Consider the following 20,473-nt stretch of genomic DNA (forward strand, 5'->3'; position numbering starts at 1 on the left):
AATGTCAAAGCCCATAGACGGCTCAACTGAATACAGAAAGTAATGGCTAATGCCATGTCAAAGCCAAAAGGCACAATACAGAATGTAATGACTAATGCAATGTCAAAGCCCATAGGCGGCTAAACTGAACAAAACATACCATGTGCTACTGGTGAACATTGAGCAACTAATATGCGCAGTGGTGAAACACAAAGTCATTGGTCAAAACAAAACTCCATCAAATAGCAGGACACAGGCCTAAAGCAATGTTTTCACTGCCACTGTAGTGGATAACACAGTAGGTGTATACTCCAAAAGTGGCATTGAACTTTACATGCAAATAGTGTATTTCTGTGCCTTGTACAATGGCCCTATAGGAAAGGTAAATGGACCAAACCGGTTTTAAGCCAGTTTCAACATGTTTTACCTGAAAGCCTACATATATCAGCACTGTATAACAGAGTCCCCGTGTTGGAGATCAAGATTACCAGCAGGTGAGTCTAAAAAAATGAATAACCTGGGGGTGACCAGCATAAAAGGGGTCACATTCCAGCACTCCTTATTTTAGTGAGGCTTCCCTATTCTGAAACCACGTCCTGTGCATTTGGTGTACTGCCAGAAGTGTTAGTTTGAGTTCTATAAGCTGTAAAATGAGTGGTTGTTAAACAGGGAATGTGTTTTGAGAGCAGTTGGTGTATAACCGACTGAGCTAATTTACCAGGATTGGAAATTGCGACTTGCAGGTTACACAAGAATTTCTGTAACAAATACATGGGCTCACTGAGCTGTTGTACTAGGGTAGAAATCTATGAACTGCAGGATTCTCTTAACACTATTGCTGTCATGAATTTCCAAACAAATTCCCACCTGCACTCAGCATTTTTGATCTACCTCAGCCTCCTTTTTACCTCAGCACATGCCAGCCTATACCATCAGACAAAAGTTGTTGCTAGCTAGTGGTTCAGATGACTTGTACCCGGAGCTTCCTGTATTATGGTACTATAAACGCACCCAAAACATCATGACCCTGAAAGGGTGTACTCTGCAACAGTCAGGATTATGTTAAAAGGGTCAGGGTTGCTGCCTTGTATACTGATTGTTTGGCCCAGAATCCAAAGAGCAGTCAATTTTGATATACCTGGATTCCTTCACATGCTTCATAATTTGGCATAATTATTTGGGTCTACCCATATCTAAATTATTCTTTTGAGCTGCCTGGTTGGGTGACTTAATTATTCTGCTGCTCCATCTGGCACATCAGGGGCTCTAAGAAACAGCAGGTGCATTATAGGGGGATTAAGCTTTTTTGCTGGAGGAAGAAGGTGGGGTGTGACTCTCCATACCCAAAACTTGCACTTCCTTGCTTATCCAGGGCTGGGATGTTCCCAGGACTGGAGCGAAGGAGGACCTAGACTTCTGTCTCTGCTCCAAGTGGTGGGTCCCTCTGAAGAGTATTGAAGGAAACAGACAGGCCAGGATAGGTGGAGGTTCTGAAGAAATTTGGATAGAACTGCCTTCTTTATTCCTACGCAGAAGACAGCATAGAGCGGGCTATTCAATGGTCAGGGTATTGTCAATGACACTAAGGGTTGGAAAGATAATGTGGTACCACTGTGGTGGGGCGAGGGTGCTCTGCCAATCAAGGAAAACTTAATCTCCCTTTTTAACTTCCTTCAAAGGCCCACCAGATTGAGAATAGGTCTGTGTTAGAAATGTGGTCTCTAGTTGGCAGAGGTATACACCCTTGTCCAAGTAGGGACCACAAGCTTAGTCAGGGTAAGTCACACACACAATGCAAATTATCCTTTGCCCACCCACTGGTAGCTTGGCACTGAGCAGTCAGGCTTAACTTAGAAGGTAATGTGTAAAGTATTTGTGCAATAAATCACACAGTAGCACAGTGAAAACACCACAGAAATACACCTAATAGGTTTAGATAAATAGGTAATATTTTTCTGAATAACATAAGGTCAAAACGACAAAGATGCAATAAAAAGTTGAAATATCACTTTTAAAAGGTTTAAAAGAGTCTTAATCCTTAGAAATAAAGTTGTCTCTTTGTTACACACACGATCTGGTATGCGTCAAAAAAGGACACACGGAGACCGAGGAGGAGGAGACACGTAGAAAAATGGGGTGTACCTCGGATTTTCCAATGCGTCATTTCTTTCCACACTGCAAGGAGTTTGCACCATTTTTTAGATCGCAGTCTTGATTCCTCACTGCAGTGCAGGGGTATTTTGATGCGCTGGAAGAAGGCAAGGGCGCTGCGATGATCCAGTAGGCGATGCGTCAAATTTTCCATTGCAAGGCAGGCGCTGCCTCTAATTTCCACTCAGGAAGTAGGGCAGCATCATTCCGGTCGACAGTGCAGCGATTTCCCGGTCGCAAGGCAGGCTTCACATCGTTTTTGGCAGGTGTCACACTGGTTTTTAACGCACTCAGAGTTTCCTAAAGAGATTAAGTCTTTTTGGCCCTGAGACTTCAGAAAGCAGGAGGCAACCTCAATCCAAGCCCTTGGAGTGCACTTTCGGAGAAGGCAGAGTCCTTCTCAGCAAAGTCAGAGGCCAGCAGGGCAGCAGCAGGGCAGCAGTCCTTCGCAACAAAGCAGTCCAGATGAGTCCTTTGGCAGCCAGGCAGCTCCTCTGACAGAGTGCAGGTGTAGGTCCAGAAGAAGTGTCTGAGTTGGTGGGGTCAGAGCCCCAGTTTATATACCCAAAAATGTATTTGAAGTTGGGGAGACTTCAAAGAGTGGTTTTGAAGTGCACAAGTTCCCTTTTCAGCCCAGTCATGTCTGCCAGGGTCCCAGTGGGCGGTTATAAATCCATTGTGTGAGGGCAGGCCACTGGCCTTTGAAGTGCAAGTGTCAGGCCCTCCATCCTTCCAGCCCAAGAAGACCCATTCAGTATGCAGAAGAATGCAGATGTGGCTGAGTGTCCTGTGTTTGTGGTTGTCTGGGTGAAATTCACAAGGGAGCGGTCAACCAGCACAGACCAGACGTTGATTGGAGACAGGCTGTAAGGTACAGATGGTTTTAAGTGCAGTGAAATGCTCACTTTCTAAAAGTGTAATTTCTAAAATAGTAAAATTAAATCCAACCTCACCAATAAGCAGGATTTTCTATTACCATTCTGGCCATACTAAATATGACCTGGTTACCCCTTTCGGATCCGAACCTACCACTCAAAAAGTACATGAGGGCAGTGCTAATTCTAGTCTATGAAAAGAGCAGGCCTCACAGAAGTGGAAAACGAATATGGGAGTTTTTCACTACCTGGACATATAAAATACATATGTACATATCCTGTCTTTTACCTACATAGCACCCTGCCCTATTGGGTTACCTAGGGCCTACCTTAGGGATGTCTGATATGTAGAAAAAAGGGAGTTTAAGGCCTGGCAAGTACTTCTAAATGCCAAGTCGAAGTGGCAGTGAACCTGCACACACAGGCCTTGCAATGGCAGGCCTGAGACATGGTTAAGGGGCTACTTATGTAGGTGGCACAATCAGTGCTGCAGGCCCACTAGTAGTATTTAATTTACAGGCCCTGGGCACATGTAGTGCACTTTACTAGGGACTTACAAGTAAATTAAATATGTCAATTGGGTATGAGCCAATGTTACCATGTTTTTGGGAAGAGAGCACATCCACCTAAGCACTGGTTAGCAGTGGTAAAGTGTCCAGAGTCTTAAAGCCTCAAAAATGAGGTCAGAAAAAGAAGTGGAGGAAGGCAAAACGTTTTGGGTTACCCTTCGTTGAGGCCATTTTCCAACAGTCTGGGATGACTGTCATGGAGGAAGAACCCCTCTATGGAGCTTAGGTACTCTAAACTACTTCAGACTTGTACTCTGGCCTTATGTGGATTTTCTGTAGGTTTGGTCACATCAGCTTCCGGACTCCTCGGTTGACTTACTTGGGACCCAGAAAGTGGAGTCTCCTGGTCTTGCATTGGACTGGCCGTGCTGTGGCTCCCTAGGACTGTGCACTTAAGATTCTTGTTGTTCCACATCACCATACAAGTGACACAAAGCCTGGGTGACTGGGGAATGCAGGCAAGGAGAGTGCTCTGCAGTTGAGAATTTTGGACGGAGCTGCTGCAAAGACCCTTAGGTCAGGAGATCACCAGAGGTGGTAGGATGGCAAGTCCAGCATCCAACATCTAAGCTGCTGCTATGGAGGAGAAACAGCAGTATCAGAAGCCACTAGAAGACCACTTCATTAAGCGTGGGTGCTTGCTTACCTGCAAAATGTTCCTTTAAGCTGAAGTTCACTTGAGGGGAAATGTGCATCACCGAGCTCCATATAAAATTTCCCCTTAGAGGTGAAGAAATCCTTGTCATCCTCTCTGCATACTCTGGGGATCAGAGAAACTCTTTTCCTGCTCCATGGCAGGCAACAGGCCGCACCTCTGTGCAGAAGAAGACCCCCAGGGCACTAGGAGCATTGCCTGTTTCTGTTACCCACCCCCATACCAGAGAAAGCGTTCTGTTGACAGTTACTTCGAGCAGTCCACCTGGCTGTCAGTGCTGTCCTGCCTGCACTGACAGCGATCATAGTCCTCGTCTGGATAAATAATCTAATAACAGTCCATTATATACCAGAACGCTCCCACTAGAGTCTCAGAAAATCTGAAAATATGCCTTGGCTAGAGGACTGTCTCTGGAGCAGTTCACTTGCCAGGAAATCTAAACCATCAAGGAGATGACCTCAGTCAATTCTACTAAAAGAATCACAAGTGGGCCCTGGGCGACACTCTTCGTAGAGTGAAGTGGGGCATTCCAAACGTAGATCTCTTCGCCATATCAGAAAACTAAGAAGGACTAGACTTTGCCTCAAGGCTACTGGTGCCAGAGTCCTTGGGCATGGATGTTTTAAGTTCTTGGTCAAGGACATTGCCTTACACATTTCCTCAAATTTCGTTGATTCCTGTAGTCCTCCTGAAACTCTAGAATTGTCAAGCAGCAATGAAGCTCATTCTTCCACACTGGCCCAGGCAATGTTGGTATCTGTCTTCTTTAAAAGTCACTCTTCCACATAAGAGACTGCCAAGTAAACAGAGTTTGCAGACCAGATCTCAGTCTCAACTGTTCAACCTCAATCTGACATCATTGAATTTGGCAGCATGGCTCCTCAAGGCAGACATTAGGGGCATGTCAATTTTCCTCAATTATGCATGGACATAATAAGGGAAGCTAAATACCGTATCAACCTGGCATTTTATTCCTTTAAATGGAAGAGATTTGGTATATTTTATCAACATTGTCACTTGTCATGAAGCCATCCTTCAATATTTGTTACATCTGACTCAATGAAAGTTGCAGTTTGCTTAGCTAAAGGTTCATTTTGTTGCTATTACCGCACACAGAAAAGTGATTTATCAGATTATCTTTCTTCAGGAGAACTGTCATCAAAGACTTTCTTGAAGTTTTGAATAACATTTTTCATTTTAGGTCTTTTACTCCTCCTTGGGAGTTGTAGGTATTAACCAAATAGATGGGCCCTCTCTTTGAGCCTATTCATAAGACTTCATTGCAACATCTATCATGAAAGATGGTCTTTGTCATACTGATAACTCCAGCCCATAGAGTTAGAGAGATACAACCATTTTCATCAGCAGAACCTTACTCTGTATTCCACGCTGACAGGGTGGTTTGAGGCTTCACCCCTTTTATCCCAAAAGTTGTCTCAGAATTTCATATCAATCAGAGCATGACTCTTCTGACATAATTTCCCAGTCCACCTTCAGCAACAGACTGTATCCTACATCCTTGAAATATTAGAAGAGTTCTTTGTTTTTATTTAGACAAAACCAAGACAATAAGAAAGTCCAAGCATCTCTGTGAATAATGGCCACATACATCAGCAAATGGCTATGTCTAAACAATCCATCTTGCAGCATGGCTATACTTGTGTTATCAGCTAGCAAATAAGCCACCACTAGGCAGACAAAAAGAACACTACCAGCCACTGTGGCTTGGCTGAGAAATATTCCTTTAGCAGAGATTTGCAAAGCAGCCACCTGTAAGTCTGTACATGCCTTCAAAAAGCATTGTTGTCTTGATAGGGCTACAAAAGCTGACTGTAGTTTGCGGCTGCTTTAAAGAATGCTTTTAGTCTATTACAAATGTAGAATATGATGGAATTTCAGAGTATTTTCAAGTAGTTCTCTCTCATGCGAAAGAGCCGCTGGTCTTATCAGTTTTTTGCGTGCTACTCTAGTCTGACAATTATGTTGGCCAAGAAAACAATGCATGATTCATTTCGTCCAAAGTTCCTTCAAAATGAATAAACTCTGTGAAGTAACTGCCCGTACAAGGCATCAAGGGTAGTGGAAGCTCCCGGAGCTTTAAAGGAACAATACATATTTTAATCTCAATGCAATCCTGTCAGGTTGCACTTTTCATCATAGTTCAGGCATTTCAATACAGGGTTTAAGTGGTGCAATGTAGTCTATGAATGCTTAGTGGTTTTAAAGACTGACATTCTGAAAACCTTGCATACATACGCTTTTGTAGTGTGTTCATTACTTTGAGCATTTTCGATTTTTAACCCTTTATACTGGTTTATGGATAATGTATAGGACATAAAGGCCCTAATTATGACCTGGGTGGTACTTACTGCCTACTGCCGCGGTGACGGCCGCCAACATACCGCCACCACAGCTACCATCCATCTGCCATATTATGAGAAATGCCTGACTTCCACCACAATCAGGGCTGAAATCCGGCAGAGGTCATGGTGGCCTTATGAGCTCTGCCTGACTTCCGCCACAGTACTATTAAAGATTCTGTAGCTGCAAGATATCTGGCCTGCAGCTTCTATTTGGATGGAGTCAGGCTGATGCTCTTCTGATAAGTTGTGCTTTTATTTACAGGTAACAAATGTGATATTTCTGTGGCAGGTATTTTGGCTCCTCACTGCCTTTAGATATTTTGCCCTAAAAGAAATGTTTTCAGTTCTCTATTTCTGCACCTTGAATAGGGAAATGATACACATGTGGGAGCTGCTCATTTTCTACAGTGGTGAAGGTAATTGCTGTGCTATCTTCTGCTCCTTGTTCTCCTTCACAAGGTGATTATCCCATTCTACAGGAGCTTTCTTGCAAAAGTATTCTAGCCGTTCGATTTTTACATAAGCAGAGCTGAAGGTGGGTTCTCATTCAGTCTAAGAATAATCAAGAAATCCAGATTAAAAAAATATAATAAACTTTGCTGGCAGGGCAACATAAGTGTTAAATAGCACTGGATTTTAAGAACCTTGGGGAACACCTGTGTCTTGCTTGCAAAATGCAGATGAGCAAGGGGGATAGGAACTGCCTGGACACGTCCTCATAAAAATGAGCCAATCCAACTAAGGACCTTGTTGCTTGTGCCAGTTTATATAGCAAGACTGAGTGAGACGCCCCTCTCCCCCCCTCCCCCTTCTTGAACCATCCACAGCTGATTCATGGCTGCTATATGTGCCTCAGCAAGAAGAGAATGTGTGTATGTAAAAGCAGACAGTTGTTTCGTCTTCGTTTTCCATGGAAGGTAGTAGGGAAATGGGTCGGAAATTAATGGGGACAGAGGGCTCTGCAGTAGGTTTCCTTAGCAGAGGGGATATCAAGGCTTGTTTAGAGCAGTAAGGAACAGCTGCAATTGGAAAGGAAGTATTAATGATGGAGGCGAGAATAGCAGCAATAGTTTGTGCAAATTGACTAGTGCTGGTCTTAAACACTTCGAGAATAACATTACCTTATTTTGTGGCTCTCTAATGATGAGCTGTCATTTATTTCTACCGTGTCCCATTTATGCATTAGGTTGACTCATCAAAGAAAATACTCTTTTTGTATTTAGGTGCCTCTTGCGACACGAGCATGCCTCAACCACCTCTTTTGAAATCTCAAGAGCCTACTGTGGGACATTATACTGTTGTTCTAACTAATCAAATGATCATGATCGGATGTTCCTATTTTCTGAAAATGTTGGCTAAAGGAGAATGTTATAACAACTGTGGGCTGGAATCTTTACTCTTTTATGGCTTGGAAATGTATAAAATGTTGCAATTTATTTGGCTTTCCTGCATAACGCATCGTAAAAATGAACCGTTTCCTGCAATTATATTAGAAAAGTGTGTCTGCATTTCTGCCTGCAGTCCAGCAAATGAAGAACTCTAAAAGGGAATGGTAAAGGAACAAGTTACAGTTTAAAATATTAAGTTACTGATGTGTCTGCTTATCTATTTTTATAGGTTGGTACAGGCAGTGCAATATTATTCCGTACAGTAAAGATGTCGATTTGGGGATATTTATCCAGGACTATAAATCTGATATTATTCCGGCATTCCAGAAGGCAGGCCTTCCTCTCAAACACAAGTTTGGCAAGGTTAGTACTGCAACACTTTCTGAGTATGTTTGAGCTGAGTTTCCCATACTTTCCATAGTGCTAATTGAAATGATTGAGAAGATACTTGTACAGAGAGTCAAATTACTGTACACTGTCATCTGGGATCATAAAAGCAAAATTGACGCTGTAGCAGTTGAAGTTGAGAATAAGAATGGTCTGCAAAAAGCCAGTAGACTAAGATTAGGGCACACTCCAGGGAATACAGAACCACTGGTGTAACTCATCTCATGATGGCATTATGCGGAAAATTAAGCTATTTGCTGGTCAGGCAGATAATATTAAAGAAATATGTTTGCTGCTACCCCTGCTTTTCATCATAGTCCGCTCTCTTCAGGAAGAACAGTACTGCTTTAGAGTCTGCACAGAACCTGAGCCTATAATGAAGCAATGCTGCAAAAGAGAAAATTACTGATCAGTAACTATGCATTGGCTCAGTTGGAACATAGTTACATGTTTCTAATATGGATGCACATATTCGTACTTGCCTTGTACTGTAGAAGCTAAAATGTCTTTAAACGGGACTGTGGGTGAAAATATTGTATTAGATTTGACCTATTGTATTGGCTTTGATTATTTAAATGTTAGCTTGACAAAACCCTCCCCACCTTAAAAAACGTTGACACCCAGATGTTGATGCTAGCTATAATATCCAAATATCTGTGCGCTTAATAAGGCCAAATGGAAGTACAGATTCTAACTTAAGGCATTTGCTCTTGAGGCATGGCCTAAGAATGGTGAATGAATGAAGTGTCATGTAAACCCGCTAATGTACCCTCGACCAAAGGCAATAATCCCTCACTAATACTTTATTTTTTTATATCATTTAATTAATGAGCACTTGTCATGAGAACATATGAGCCTGCTTTCTGTGCACCCTGTCCAACATGTCCTTAGCAATATGATAGCTCCGAAAGTCCTGGAGAGAGGCAACTATTTTCACACTTTTAAAGAAAAGAAATGCCGTCATCACTTATGTTCAGACTCATGGCAAGGTTTCACTTAACTGATCGCAAGAGGAAGTCAATAAGGGAACAGACTTTTTGCATGCAAAGAGGTGATTGTCCAGAATAGAATGAGACTCGTCTAATGCTGTATTTGATCAGGGCACGTTGAACCGTTACAAATGGATTCCTTGATTCTGACACTTGTAGATCAAATAGATTTTAGTCCAATGTGTAGGGTCCTGCTTTGGGGTTTCTTTTCTCGGGCCCTCATTCTGAGAGGGCTGTTAATTCCAATGAGGAAGTTTGCAGGAATTACCAAATCCCTTCCGAATTATAAATTGTGGTGTTTCACCTAGGCATCCCAGCTACTGAAAGCAGCTGAAATCTCAAAATGAAACATACGAGAAATATGTGGTAGTCCCCACAGACACAATTCATGTATGCTAATCCCCAGGATCTCATAACCTTAAGTATTTCTAGCCTGCTAGCTTACCAAAGCTCGTGGTTTTCGGTAAATTTGGGGAATTTGGGTTCATTGCAATGAGTTTTTCTATTAATTTGTTCACACTCTGCTTAAATAAACCCACCTCCAAGGTAGTTTGTCCATTTAGAACTTATTTTCATTGGTCATATATTATGACACTACTGAGCTGCTCGTATTTGCTTATCTCTTTTGTGTGTGAAATGCAACTTCATATGTATACAGGTTAGTGCATCCCCTCAATGATTTCTGCCACCAAGCCTCGCTGTTGGCCATACTTTTAAATATTACTCCGAAAAAGGAGACCAAATTCTTCCATTTCTGTAAATGATTTTAAACCTACCATGTCCCCCATAGTTGGCATACAGTATTTCTTTTATTGTATTAATTTCCCATTCCAAAGGTGAGTGCGTAAGATTTTTTGAAAAAATTCTGGTTGCTCCATGGTGGTGGAAACCCAAGATCCACAGTACAGTAGAGTTTCATGAGCAACAGGTCATAGTTGTGGCACAATACTTGAAGAATTTAAATGGAACCCTTCTTTGTTGTGATAGACTGTTACATTTCTGAGCAAAACCAAATAGAGAAGTCTTCTGCCATATTTGAGACAATTACTATAGAGAACTCCTGTCTTATGTCTGGGATAACCTCCCTCTTTAATGCAAAGTAGTAACTTTTGAATATATGAAGGGCCCAACCTCTTTTTTTTTGCCTCTGCTATAGGTAACATTAGCTATCTGTTGGAGACCTATTTTGTCCAATACATTACATGTACACCGAGTGGTTTTTGGGCCATCCCCTTGCTTAAGATTGGGTGACTTTGTTGCCGTTCTCACTTCCTTTCTCCTGATTTGATGATTTTCCTCCTGTCGGAACCCCTCTGAGAGGGCCACGGGGCAAGCTGGAGCTACTGGGCTTAGTCATGGTGCCTGAGGCCTTTAACTCCAGTTATTCCAGTGCCAGGCCTACTAGGAACTTTGAGCACCTGGGCAAGTACCCCTTCAGCACCTGATTTGGTGGTAGCGTGGGCCTAGTAGACCAAGGCTTCTCTGGGAGGAAGTTAGTGTAAGGCGAGCACAGACTCACAATTGAAGATACCTCCAGCGACCCCAATAAATGGTTGTCCAGTCAAATACTTGTTTTTATGTAAAAAGGAATGTTCATCTACTAACACAAAGTATGATACAACACACTGCAAAATATATATATATATTAAGGCAGGCCTGCTAGTGTTACCCGGGTCAAATTCTGTCCTACTTGCTCGTCTATGTAAGTGAGGCAACATCCAAGCTAAGCCCGCTAGCAAATTAAAGTTTTGGAAGCTCCCTGATGGCTCTTAGTGAAATTCCATGTGTTCCTGCTCCTGCATGCGTCAGTCCGACCAAGTTTCCCCAGAGCCCAACAGACTTGTATGGTGGACCAGAGTCCCCAGGTGTGTTCCTGGCCCATTGGTGAGCTGAACTCTGGCATCTGCAGCTGGAGTGACAGAATACCACAGCGCTCCTGCTATCCAGCAATAAGTCTTCTTCTTTCTCTGGGGTGGGTCTTGGGTGCTCCTGGAATCAGGCAGGCAAAATGTGGTTTCAACTACGCAGGTCACAACCTGCTAGGCGATTTTGACTGCACACTGTCCTAGAGCGATGGCCCCTCTTCCTGGACTGTAGTCCCCTTCTGGTGTGCAGGGGATCTTCACAGCACACACAAGCCGATGGGCCGAAGTTGTCTTTGCGATCCCCTCCTGGCATACCGGGATCATTTAGCAGCATTAATAAGGCAGCAGCCCTCTTTGAGTCTCAGCACTACCAATGGCAACGTCCCTCCCTTTGTGGTAGTATGGGACAAGAGTGGTGACTATCTCTCAACAGCGGCACCCTCCAGGCATCAGGTGGTTCGCACAGTAGCAGATGAACCAATCAGTGTGGTGTTCCAGTCCTCTCTGCGGCCTCCACTTGGCATATGGGTCTTGCACAGTGCACACAGGCAGACAACCCATTAAGCACACTATTCTCAACTGACCAAAATGTCACATTTTGCCTCCTGGATCCTCTCTGTATTATCCCCAGTGGACCTCACTTCCTCCAGGTAGCCTCCTTCTCCTCACAGGGCCCACGGTCTTGGGTCAGGCTGAAGCTGATACTGCATTCAAGTGTCCTTGCTTCTCCTGGGTAATGTCCTCTCACCCAGCATGGGAGGCTGACAGACCCTTATTCCACAGTCCTGGTCGCAACAGACAGAACTTCTCCAGTCTTGACAACCCCATAAAAAGCCAAATAGACTCAATCAGATGCCTTTTCGGTGTTGAGTAGGATCACACAGGCCTATTTGTGCATTGTGTTGGCAGCATCAAAAAATGTGAGTATAGTGGTGTTGCGTCCAGGTACGATGCCGGAACCGCCAGAATAGTCCACCTATCGCCGGACTGTACTAGACCCAACGCATGTGATCTTTTTTTCCCAAGAATGTTTTCTCGTGCCTTCTCGAAAGTATCATTACGTGGGGGAAGGGTCTTACTTTTTCTTGCCCTTGCTGCTGTTCTTAGAGTACCCTGCCACATCCGGAGCTCCTACCAAAGTAAAAAGCGACATTTCAGGGGGCACTTATTGTAGTAATTACTTGCTCAGTGGCTTTGGTGCTTGGGATACTGCCTTCTGCAATGAGGTGTCCACCATTACATAGACCATGCCAGAGAAGGGGTGTCCTCGCCGTACACCTCATCAACCCTCCCCTGCCCATTGCATCCAGTCATCTACTCTCTGAGAGTAAGACAAACATTTCTCTAGGCCCTTTCGGTCACTGGGATAGGCCCAGATGCACGCTGTAGAGTTCAGACCCTTGAAAGGGTGCATTGGCTGTTCCTGGAGAAGAACCTGTGCTCTCTCTAGTGCAGGTCTAAGAGAAGGCCTCAAGCTTGAAGGAAAGGCACAGTTAGACAAATTCATACCCCTTATTGAGGCCTTACAGGCATTTAAGAAGGAGGATGGGTGCAGTCATGTCTTTATGCAAGGAAAGGTTAGAATGCACTAATTTCTCAGAAAGGGACCCTCTGGCACCTATATTGGTTCCTGGGACAAGGAAGACATTGCAAATTTAAAAAAATATCCAGCAAACTTCATAGGTGTTGAATGTATTAAAATGTCTACTTGTCCATGGGACAGGTTACTTCATAAATCTACCTGTCCTGTAAAAAACAAATCTACTTGTCCCTTTGTTTCATGTAGTGTGGCGACAGGTTATGGCTGCACTCCCTGAATATGCCAGAGCTAATACCATAACAGGGCTTGGATACTGGCAATCTCCTTATTTTTCCACCTTTCTGCAGATCTACATACTGGGGTTGGAGGAAGCTGTAGGCAATAGTTCCAGGATTTGAATGCCTTTCAGTCTGTGCAAACCTACTAACTTGCATATTTTAAGGATTTTCATCAGCTCTTCTCTAATCTTATAGCATACTGGGAAAGGTTGGACATTTACTACTGGCAATTACCGAAATGGAAGTTCTTCCAGGGTTGGGAAAAAAAAAGTGGTTGAGGGCTAAGTGAAGTTGTAAACGCTCAATAGATTTTTGCATGAGCAAATCTACATATGTGTAGGAGACTGGCCTGGTTTGTAGTGGGTTTCCTTTGGTACTTACACCTTATACCAGGTCCAGTTATCCCTTATTAGTGAAATGTAGGCAGTGTCTAGAAGCCAGGCTCTCTAGGGGTAGCTGTAGCTGAGCAGCCAAGGCTTATTCAAAAGACATGCAAAGCTCATGCAATGCCACTGTAGTCACTCAGTACTCACACACATGAAGGAAAATACTCAGAGTTATAAAAAATAAAGGTACTTTATGTTAGTGACACACATGCCAAAAATACTATAGAGACTATACTCCCTTAGGAGGTAAGTAATACACAAATTATATACACTGGTATGCAGAAATAGCAATAAAAACAGTTAGAAAACAGTGCAACTAGTGAAAATCACAATAGTTAGAAAAGGGCCTAGGGGGAACACAAACCATATACTAAGCAAGTGAAATGCGAATGTCGGTTTCCCACCAAGGTAAGTGTAGTGTGTAGAGGGGCGCTGGGAGTATTAGAAAACACCAAAGGTAAGTAATAGAACCCACCCCAGAGCCCAGGAAGGCAGGAGTAAATCACAGTAACTTTCCTAGAACAGACAAGAACACGAGAAAGAAGATAACACAAGAACTAGAAGAGACTGCAAGACACCAACAGTGGATTCCTGGACCTGAAAAATGGGACCAAGTCCAAGAAGCACAGAGAAGTCCAGGGAGAACAGGAGTCCCTGCTAACCTAGATGAAGGTGCAAAAGAAGAACCACGGTTGAAGAACAACAGTCAGTACTGCACCCAAGAAGATGGGTGTGGGTTCCTGGTTGGTGCAGATGATGTCCCACGCCAGATGGATGATTGCAGTCTGGTTTGTGTCGCTGGATTCCTCCAACAAGTCTTGGTACACGCAAAGCTCACGGTTAGCAGAAAATAGCGCTCCCCGGAAATAGGAGGGACCTGGTGGACTCTACTCAGGAGGGGGAGTTAGAGGGGGCTCTTAGCAACTCAGAGAGCTCTCTGAGGACCAGGCAGCGCGCACAGGAGTCCCACAGCACGGGACAAAGAAGGTGCAAAAGGAGGCCCATGCAGCACTACAACAAAGGATCGCACGCCGCCAGAGAACCACGCAGGAAGCTGCTGGGGCCAGAGCTGCACAGTGCAGGAAGAACTTCGTGGAAGCATGCCAACAAGCCTTGGCAACTGCAAAACACTGGGTGCACAGGGTACTGTCTTGCGTAGGAAGATAGGCTCTTACCTCCACCACAGCTGGACAGTAGGACGTCAGGACCATCTGGATCACTTCAGTCCACCACCTGTGATGCAGGATCCACCCAACTCGTCAGGAGAAGGGACCCATGCAGCCCGTCGTCGTTGCAGAGAAGTGCCTGCTGAAGCAGGAGAGTGACTCCTTCACTCCAAGGGAGATTCCTTCGTTCTTCTGGTGCAGGCTGAAGACAGGCTCTCCTCTGAGGATGCACGACTGAAAAACAGTTGCAGTTGCTGGCAGGAGCTGAAGTTCCAATGTTGCTGAAGTTGTCTTTTTTTCTTTGTTGCAGTTTGTAGAGTTCCTAGAGGGTCCAGATACAGTTTCTTTGGTGAGTAGGTGTTGTTAAAGGATGCAGAGGATTCCTGTAGGAGTATCGCAATCCGAATCTGAAGAACCACCCAAGAGTGAGACCCTAAATAGTCCTAAAAGGGGGATTGGTCAGCTAAACAGGTAAGCACCTATCAGGGGAGGGCTCTGATGTCACCTGCTGGCACTGGCCACTCAGATGCTCCCAGAGTTCCCTGCCAACTTGGAATCCAAGATGGCAAAAGCCAGGAACCCTCTGGAGGAGCTCTGAACACCACCCCTGTGGTGGTGATGAACAGGGGAGTGATCACTCACCTTTTCTTTGTCCAGTTTTGCGCCAGAGCAGCAACTGGGGGTCCCTGTTCCGGTGTAGACTGGATTATGCTAGGAGGGCACCAAATGTGCCCTTCAAAGTATTTCCAGTGGCTTGGGGAGGCTACCCCTCCCAAGCCTGTAACACCTATTTCCAAAGGCAGAGGGTGTAACATCTCTCTCCCAAAGGAAATTCTTTGTTCTGCCTTCCTGAGCTATGAGGACAGAAACCTGTCTGAGAGGTGGCAGCAGCTGGGGCTGCCTGGAAAATCTCAGAAGGCTGGAATGGCAATACTAGGGGTCCTCTTAAGGAGCCCTCAGAGTGCATGGAATCATACAATCAGTGCTTGCAAAAGCCTTGGGGTATGATTCCAACATGTTTGATAACAAACATGCCTATGTTTGGAGTTACCATTATGTAGCTGAACATAGGTAGTGACCTATGTCCAGTACAAATGTAAAATGGCGTCCCCGCACTCACGATGTCTGGGAAAATGGTCCTGGAGGTTGTGGGGGCACCTCTGCTAGTGTAGGGGTGCCCTCTCACACAGGTACTCTGCATCCTTCAGTCAGGGCTAGAGGGCCTGCTATAGGGGTGACTTATAAGTGACCTGGTGCAGTGAAAGGGTTCATGCCCCTTTTTTACACAGGGTGAATGGCAGTCCTGTAGACGCCTTTGCATGGGCTCCCTAGGGGTGGCAAAAGATATGCTGCAGCCCATAGGGATCCTCTGGAACCCCAATGCCCTAGGTACCAGGTACCATATACTAGGGACTTATAAGGGGGCACCAGTATGCCAATTGTGGGTGAAATACTGGGTTACCAGTGTACAATAACCATAATTTAAGGGAGAGAGCATAACTAATGGTGTCCTGATTAGCAGGATCCCAATAGACACAATCAAACCCACTGACAACAAGCAAAAGTGGGAGGAACCAAGCTAGAAGGAGGCTACTTTCGTACAATATGCATATTTGATCTTGCTAAAATACAATTCACAAATACTTTCTAGGAGTATGATTTCCTGGTCTTCTTCTATAGTCTTGTGAATTCATGAAAGCCATAATTCTGCACTATTGCAAAGACATATACCACTGTCAGTTATGCAGTGTGAGCTTACAACATTTATTTAGAGCTCTCACCCTAATAATAATAAAAGCTTTGCATTAATGAACCATAAATACAAGTTTGCCCAGCATTAATATATGGACACAATATTACCTCGACTGCAGACAGTTCGCTTCCCTGTAAACTGGCAGCCAACGGGTTTGTGCTGCAGGGGTTTGGGCCTACTTGTCCCAAAGAAAAGATAAACATAAAAACGTGTTGTCCTTGACCCCAAACAATATGTCGTAGAGGTCGGGTTTTAGTAATTTCACACCCTTGTAACCTTGTTAATATTTTGTTGCAATTTTATTTTTTGATGCTCAAGCAGTGTTGTAACATTTATATGTTCATTCAGTACGTGACAATACAATTCTACCTTGAAAAATGTATAACATAATCATTGAAAAATGTATCACATAATTGTTAGTCAATCCACTCTCATTCTACTGCATACTAACCATTTACACAACGCTAACTCCCCACTCATTAATCACACATCCTCCCATCATTAAAATGAATTGTCATGCACCACAACTTAGTAATCAATATTTCGCTTTCTGAAATATACACTCCAAAATTATTATTCAATCCAGTATTTTGTTACACATATCACAATCCCAAATATGATTGCAGATCATAAGATTTAATATATATGGGAGAGGAGAGCTCACAGCTGAAGCTTTTGACATCAGGATATACATACATTTATTTTTCCGGTTTACCAACAAGAATACTATTTATCCACAAGTTTTATATGTATTCTTCCCTCTTTGTTATTTTTTCATATTTATACCTTTTTCTGTCGATACACCTTTCATTTTACTTTCTTTTTTATTACTCTTGTCTTCCTTTATATTATTGTATCCATTGCTCTCTTCTTTCCTTGGTGTTACTCTCTATATTGCTCTCTACGCGCGTTTCGGCAAACACATGCCTTCTTCAGGAGAGCCATCATATATAGTAGATCTGTTTGATATGTAGGGTACTTTGCTAAACTAAACATACATAGCATACTGCTGGGCAAACAAATTGCTGCCAAAATATACAGTATAAACTAACAATAGGCATGGCCAGAATTAACAAAATGAGACATAGCACCCCCTATGTGGTGAGAAATGATCTTGAACACTAACTTTAACTAAAACCTTAACATGAGTGATAAACGAGCAATGTGGACCTCGGTCAGAACTCATGTAAAAGATTGAAAACACCAAATGGAGAGAACTTGTCCCACGTGTGTGCTTATTGTGAAAGAAGGTGCTATACAAGATAAAGACTACTCAGTATCCCTAAAATAGATGAAATGTGCCTTTTTAAAGTTTTATAGGAACTTGATCTCAAATATAGTACCTGTTTAATATGTCGGTAATTTCACTTGAAAATGCACAAGTCCGTAACTCAGCCAAATACGGCAGCTAAATAATGGTACTTCGAAAGGCGACCATGCTACATTTCTGAACATACAAAATAAACGAAATCAACCCTTAAAATGTAATTAAGGACAGACTTATTTCTTAAAAGCTGGTATAGAAAGATCTACTGTGATTACTACTTAATAGTGTGGAGGTGTGTAAGTATTCTCAAAAAGCCCATAGGATAGCCAAGGGAACCTAAAATCAGGAAGATTTCTAGTGAACATAACAGAGCAAACATTTAAAGGTCTCATCTCTTCTGGCACTTATGGGGCAAATGCTCGATGGAACTGTATGGATTTCTCATATATCTAAGAAAATAAAACCCGAGAATCAGTACACTGATGAAAGCCAAAACCATGCACGCGCTGTGTACACCTCTTTCACTAGGAACTTAAAAAAAGAGAATCTAAACATCCGCGTTGGAAGGTGTTACCTAGGGCCGTAGCACCTTCATCTTCCCGGTCAACAGTAACAGCCCTCAGAATACAACATTCCACTGCTGGTGGAAGAGATCAACACGCCGGGAATGGGCGGGAGCATGCACAGAAATGTCTTATTTCCAAAGATGCTCTCTCAACATTCATTGCAGCATACGGCTTTTACTGCAATTCTTCCTGTCAGTGCACAGAGGCCACGGCACCTGTCTTAGTTGTGTGCCCTATTCTATGCCCACAAGCATGTTGCCGGAGGGCAGAAAGCCTGCGAACAGAGGCAGGCCCGCTCCGGGTGTCTTCAGATTACTAAAGAGTCCGCCGGCAAGTACCTGCAGATTGAGCATGAAATGCACACCTACGTAAGAGGTGCCACTACATCACTTGCATCTGCAAAGTCAAGCATATGAAATTAGGCCCGTACCATATCATATGTCGTGAGAAAAACGAGCTCGTCTGGATGACTGAGCAGCAAAGAAAGAGGAAGAGCTTGATCTTTAGGGATTACATAAAGAAGACTGATTGGTTGAACTTCAGACATTTTTCATGTTGTGTCAAAATTTAGTCTACTTGGAATTTTGTCACAACTGTTATGTGAGTGAATAAAGAGGTTAAAGCACAGTCGGAGCATCTGTGCCCTCCCATAGAGTCAAGCTGAATATGAGGCAGTGCATTCGGCTGAATGATGACGATATGGGAAAAGAGTGCTATTGAAAACGTCTTACTCCTTTGAAAGACTGCGAATGTCCTGGAGCTCTTCCAGTGCAGTTCTTCTTCTAAGACCATCATATTTGCTACTGTTGCTTGTGTGGGGGCAGGAACTCTCCCGCACTGAGCTAGGATCCTATTAGAGTGGTATAGGAAGCTGGTTAAAACACTGAGCAGTGGTTTAGCTCGCTGCCCTTGCTGAAGTTATGGATGTGCGCTTGTCTTATTTGGCACCTTGCATTGCATATGTTGAGAAAACCGTGTTCTCTCTGAAGCTTTATTTTATTTGGGACAAACCATTGAACAAAAAGAAAGATGGTCTGAGAAAGCACTTGTCCCAGTATAGACAATTTCACAGAGACACCATGCTTTTCGAGGTGGCAGGAGATACTTAACGTGAAAATCTCCAAACCCTACCTTAATTTGCATGTTCTCTTCTAGTAGGTTTTCTCTGTTATACACCAAACTCTTCCTGGGCCAGCTGCCTTTAGCAGATGGGATGAAAGGGGTAAGTAGCAAGACATGATTCAGTGACTGCCCTGCAGTTGTTGGAGGGTCTGTAGGCACATTCAGCATGCAGGTCCGGAGCTGGAAATGTGTGTAGTCTGATTGAAGCCCCTCACGCCACGCGGGTGTATGAATATGGATATCCATGGAAAATGGCATTAGTACATTTTACCACCTTGTATTGTTTAAGTAGACATTGAAACAGAGGTCCCATGGTCAGCAATATGTTTTTGCTAAGAAGAGCACTTACATACCACTTTGAGTGTTCTAGTGCCATATTGAATTACTGTTTTTCACTTTGGTAGTGGTGAGAAACGGTAGATTTTCATAGTTGGTTTTCAGTGTAATTCTTGTTTTTTAATGCAATCGCACTGTTGCTTTATCAGTTATAATTGGTTGTTATAAATTAATACAGTGCCTGTGCCTTTGTGATTTAGTTTCCTTTCTTAGAAAATATGTTTATTATTTTTATAACAATGTATTGGTCGCACGTACAGGTAGAGGACAGCTTGGAACTCTCGTTTCAGGGAGCAGAAGATGTGAAACTGGATATTTTTTTCTTCTATGAAGAAGTGGACCACATATGGAATGGAGGCACCCAAGCCAAAAGTGGTAAAAAATTTAAGTGAGTGCAACTTTTATTGTACTTTGTAAGAGATATAATCATGTTAATAGCCTGTTACCCTTCACAATACAGTTTTGTTGTAGTGTCCTGTACTAGTTTTAGGTCGGCGGCTAATGTGTATTCTTTTCCACTAATTTCTTTGCAGCTTATCCAATTTTCTGTGCCTTAGCTACCTGAACTTTGAATTTGTCCACCTTCCTATGTGTGATGGGCCCAGTGTATTCATATCCACCGTATCGGCCTCTCGGCATTCAGGTTGTCTCCTGACATTGCTTTTTCAGTTTGTGCCTTCTATAACAATTAGGCCACTGACTACCGTACCCCTCTGTCATGGCAGGCCTTACGGAACGTCCCAGTGGCTGAGCCTCTTGCTTTTTAGTTCTGGCCTAGAGACAGCTCTGTCTCAGCTCATCCAAAAAATCATAAATTATAAATACATATGTATACTCG

The 20,473-nt window shown here is 43.4% G+C and overlaps 1 protein-coding gene across 2 annotated transcripts in view; it reads left to right on the top strand.

Moving 5' to 3' along the window:
• The window catches only part of FKTN (fukutin), a 121,633-nt gene that overhangs the window by 94,841 nt on the left and 6,319 nt on the right, over nt 1-20,473 (top strand). For both annotated transcript variants that reach the window (XM_069239832.1, XM_069239841.1), the window contains exons 8-9: nt 8,210-8,343; nt 19,896-20,023. In XM_069239832.1, the coding sequence (XP_069095933.1) occupies nt 8,210-8,343; nt 19,896-20,023 (262 nt within the window). The remainder of the gene's footprint in view (nt 1-8,209; nt 8,344-19,895; nt 20,024-20,473) is intronic.

The sequence above is a fragment of the Pleurodeles waltl genome, chromosome 1_2 (assembly GCF_031143425.1).
Source record: "Pleurodeles waltl isolate 20211129_DDA chromosome 1_2, aPleWal1.hap1.20221129, whole genome shotgun sequence".
Taxonomy (NCBI): domain Eukaryota; kingdom Metazoa; phylum Chordata; class Amphibia; order Caudata; family Salamandridae; genus Pleurodeles; species Pleurodeles waltl.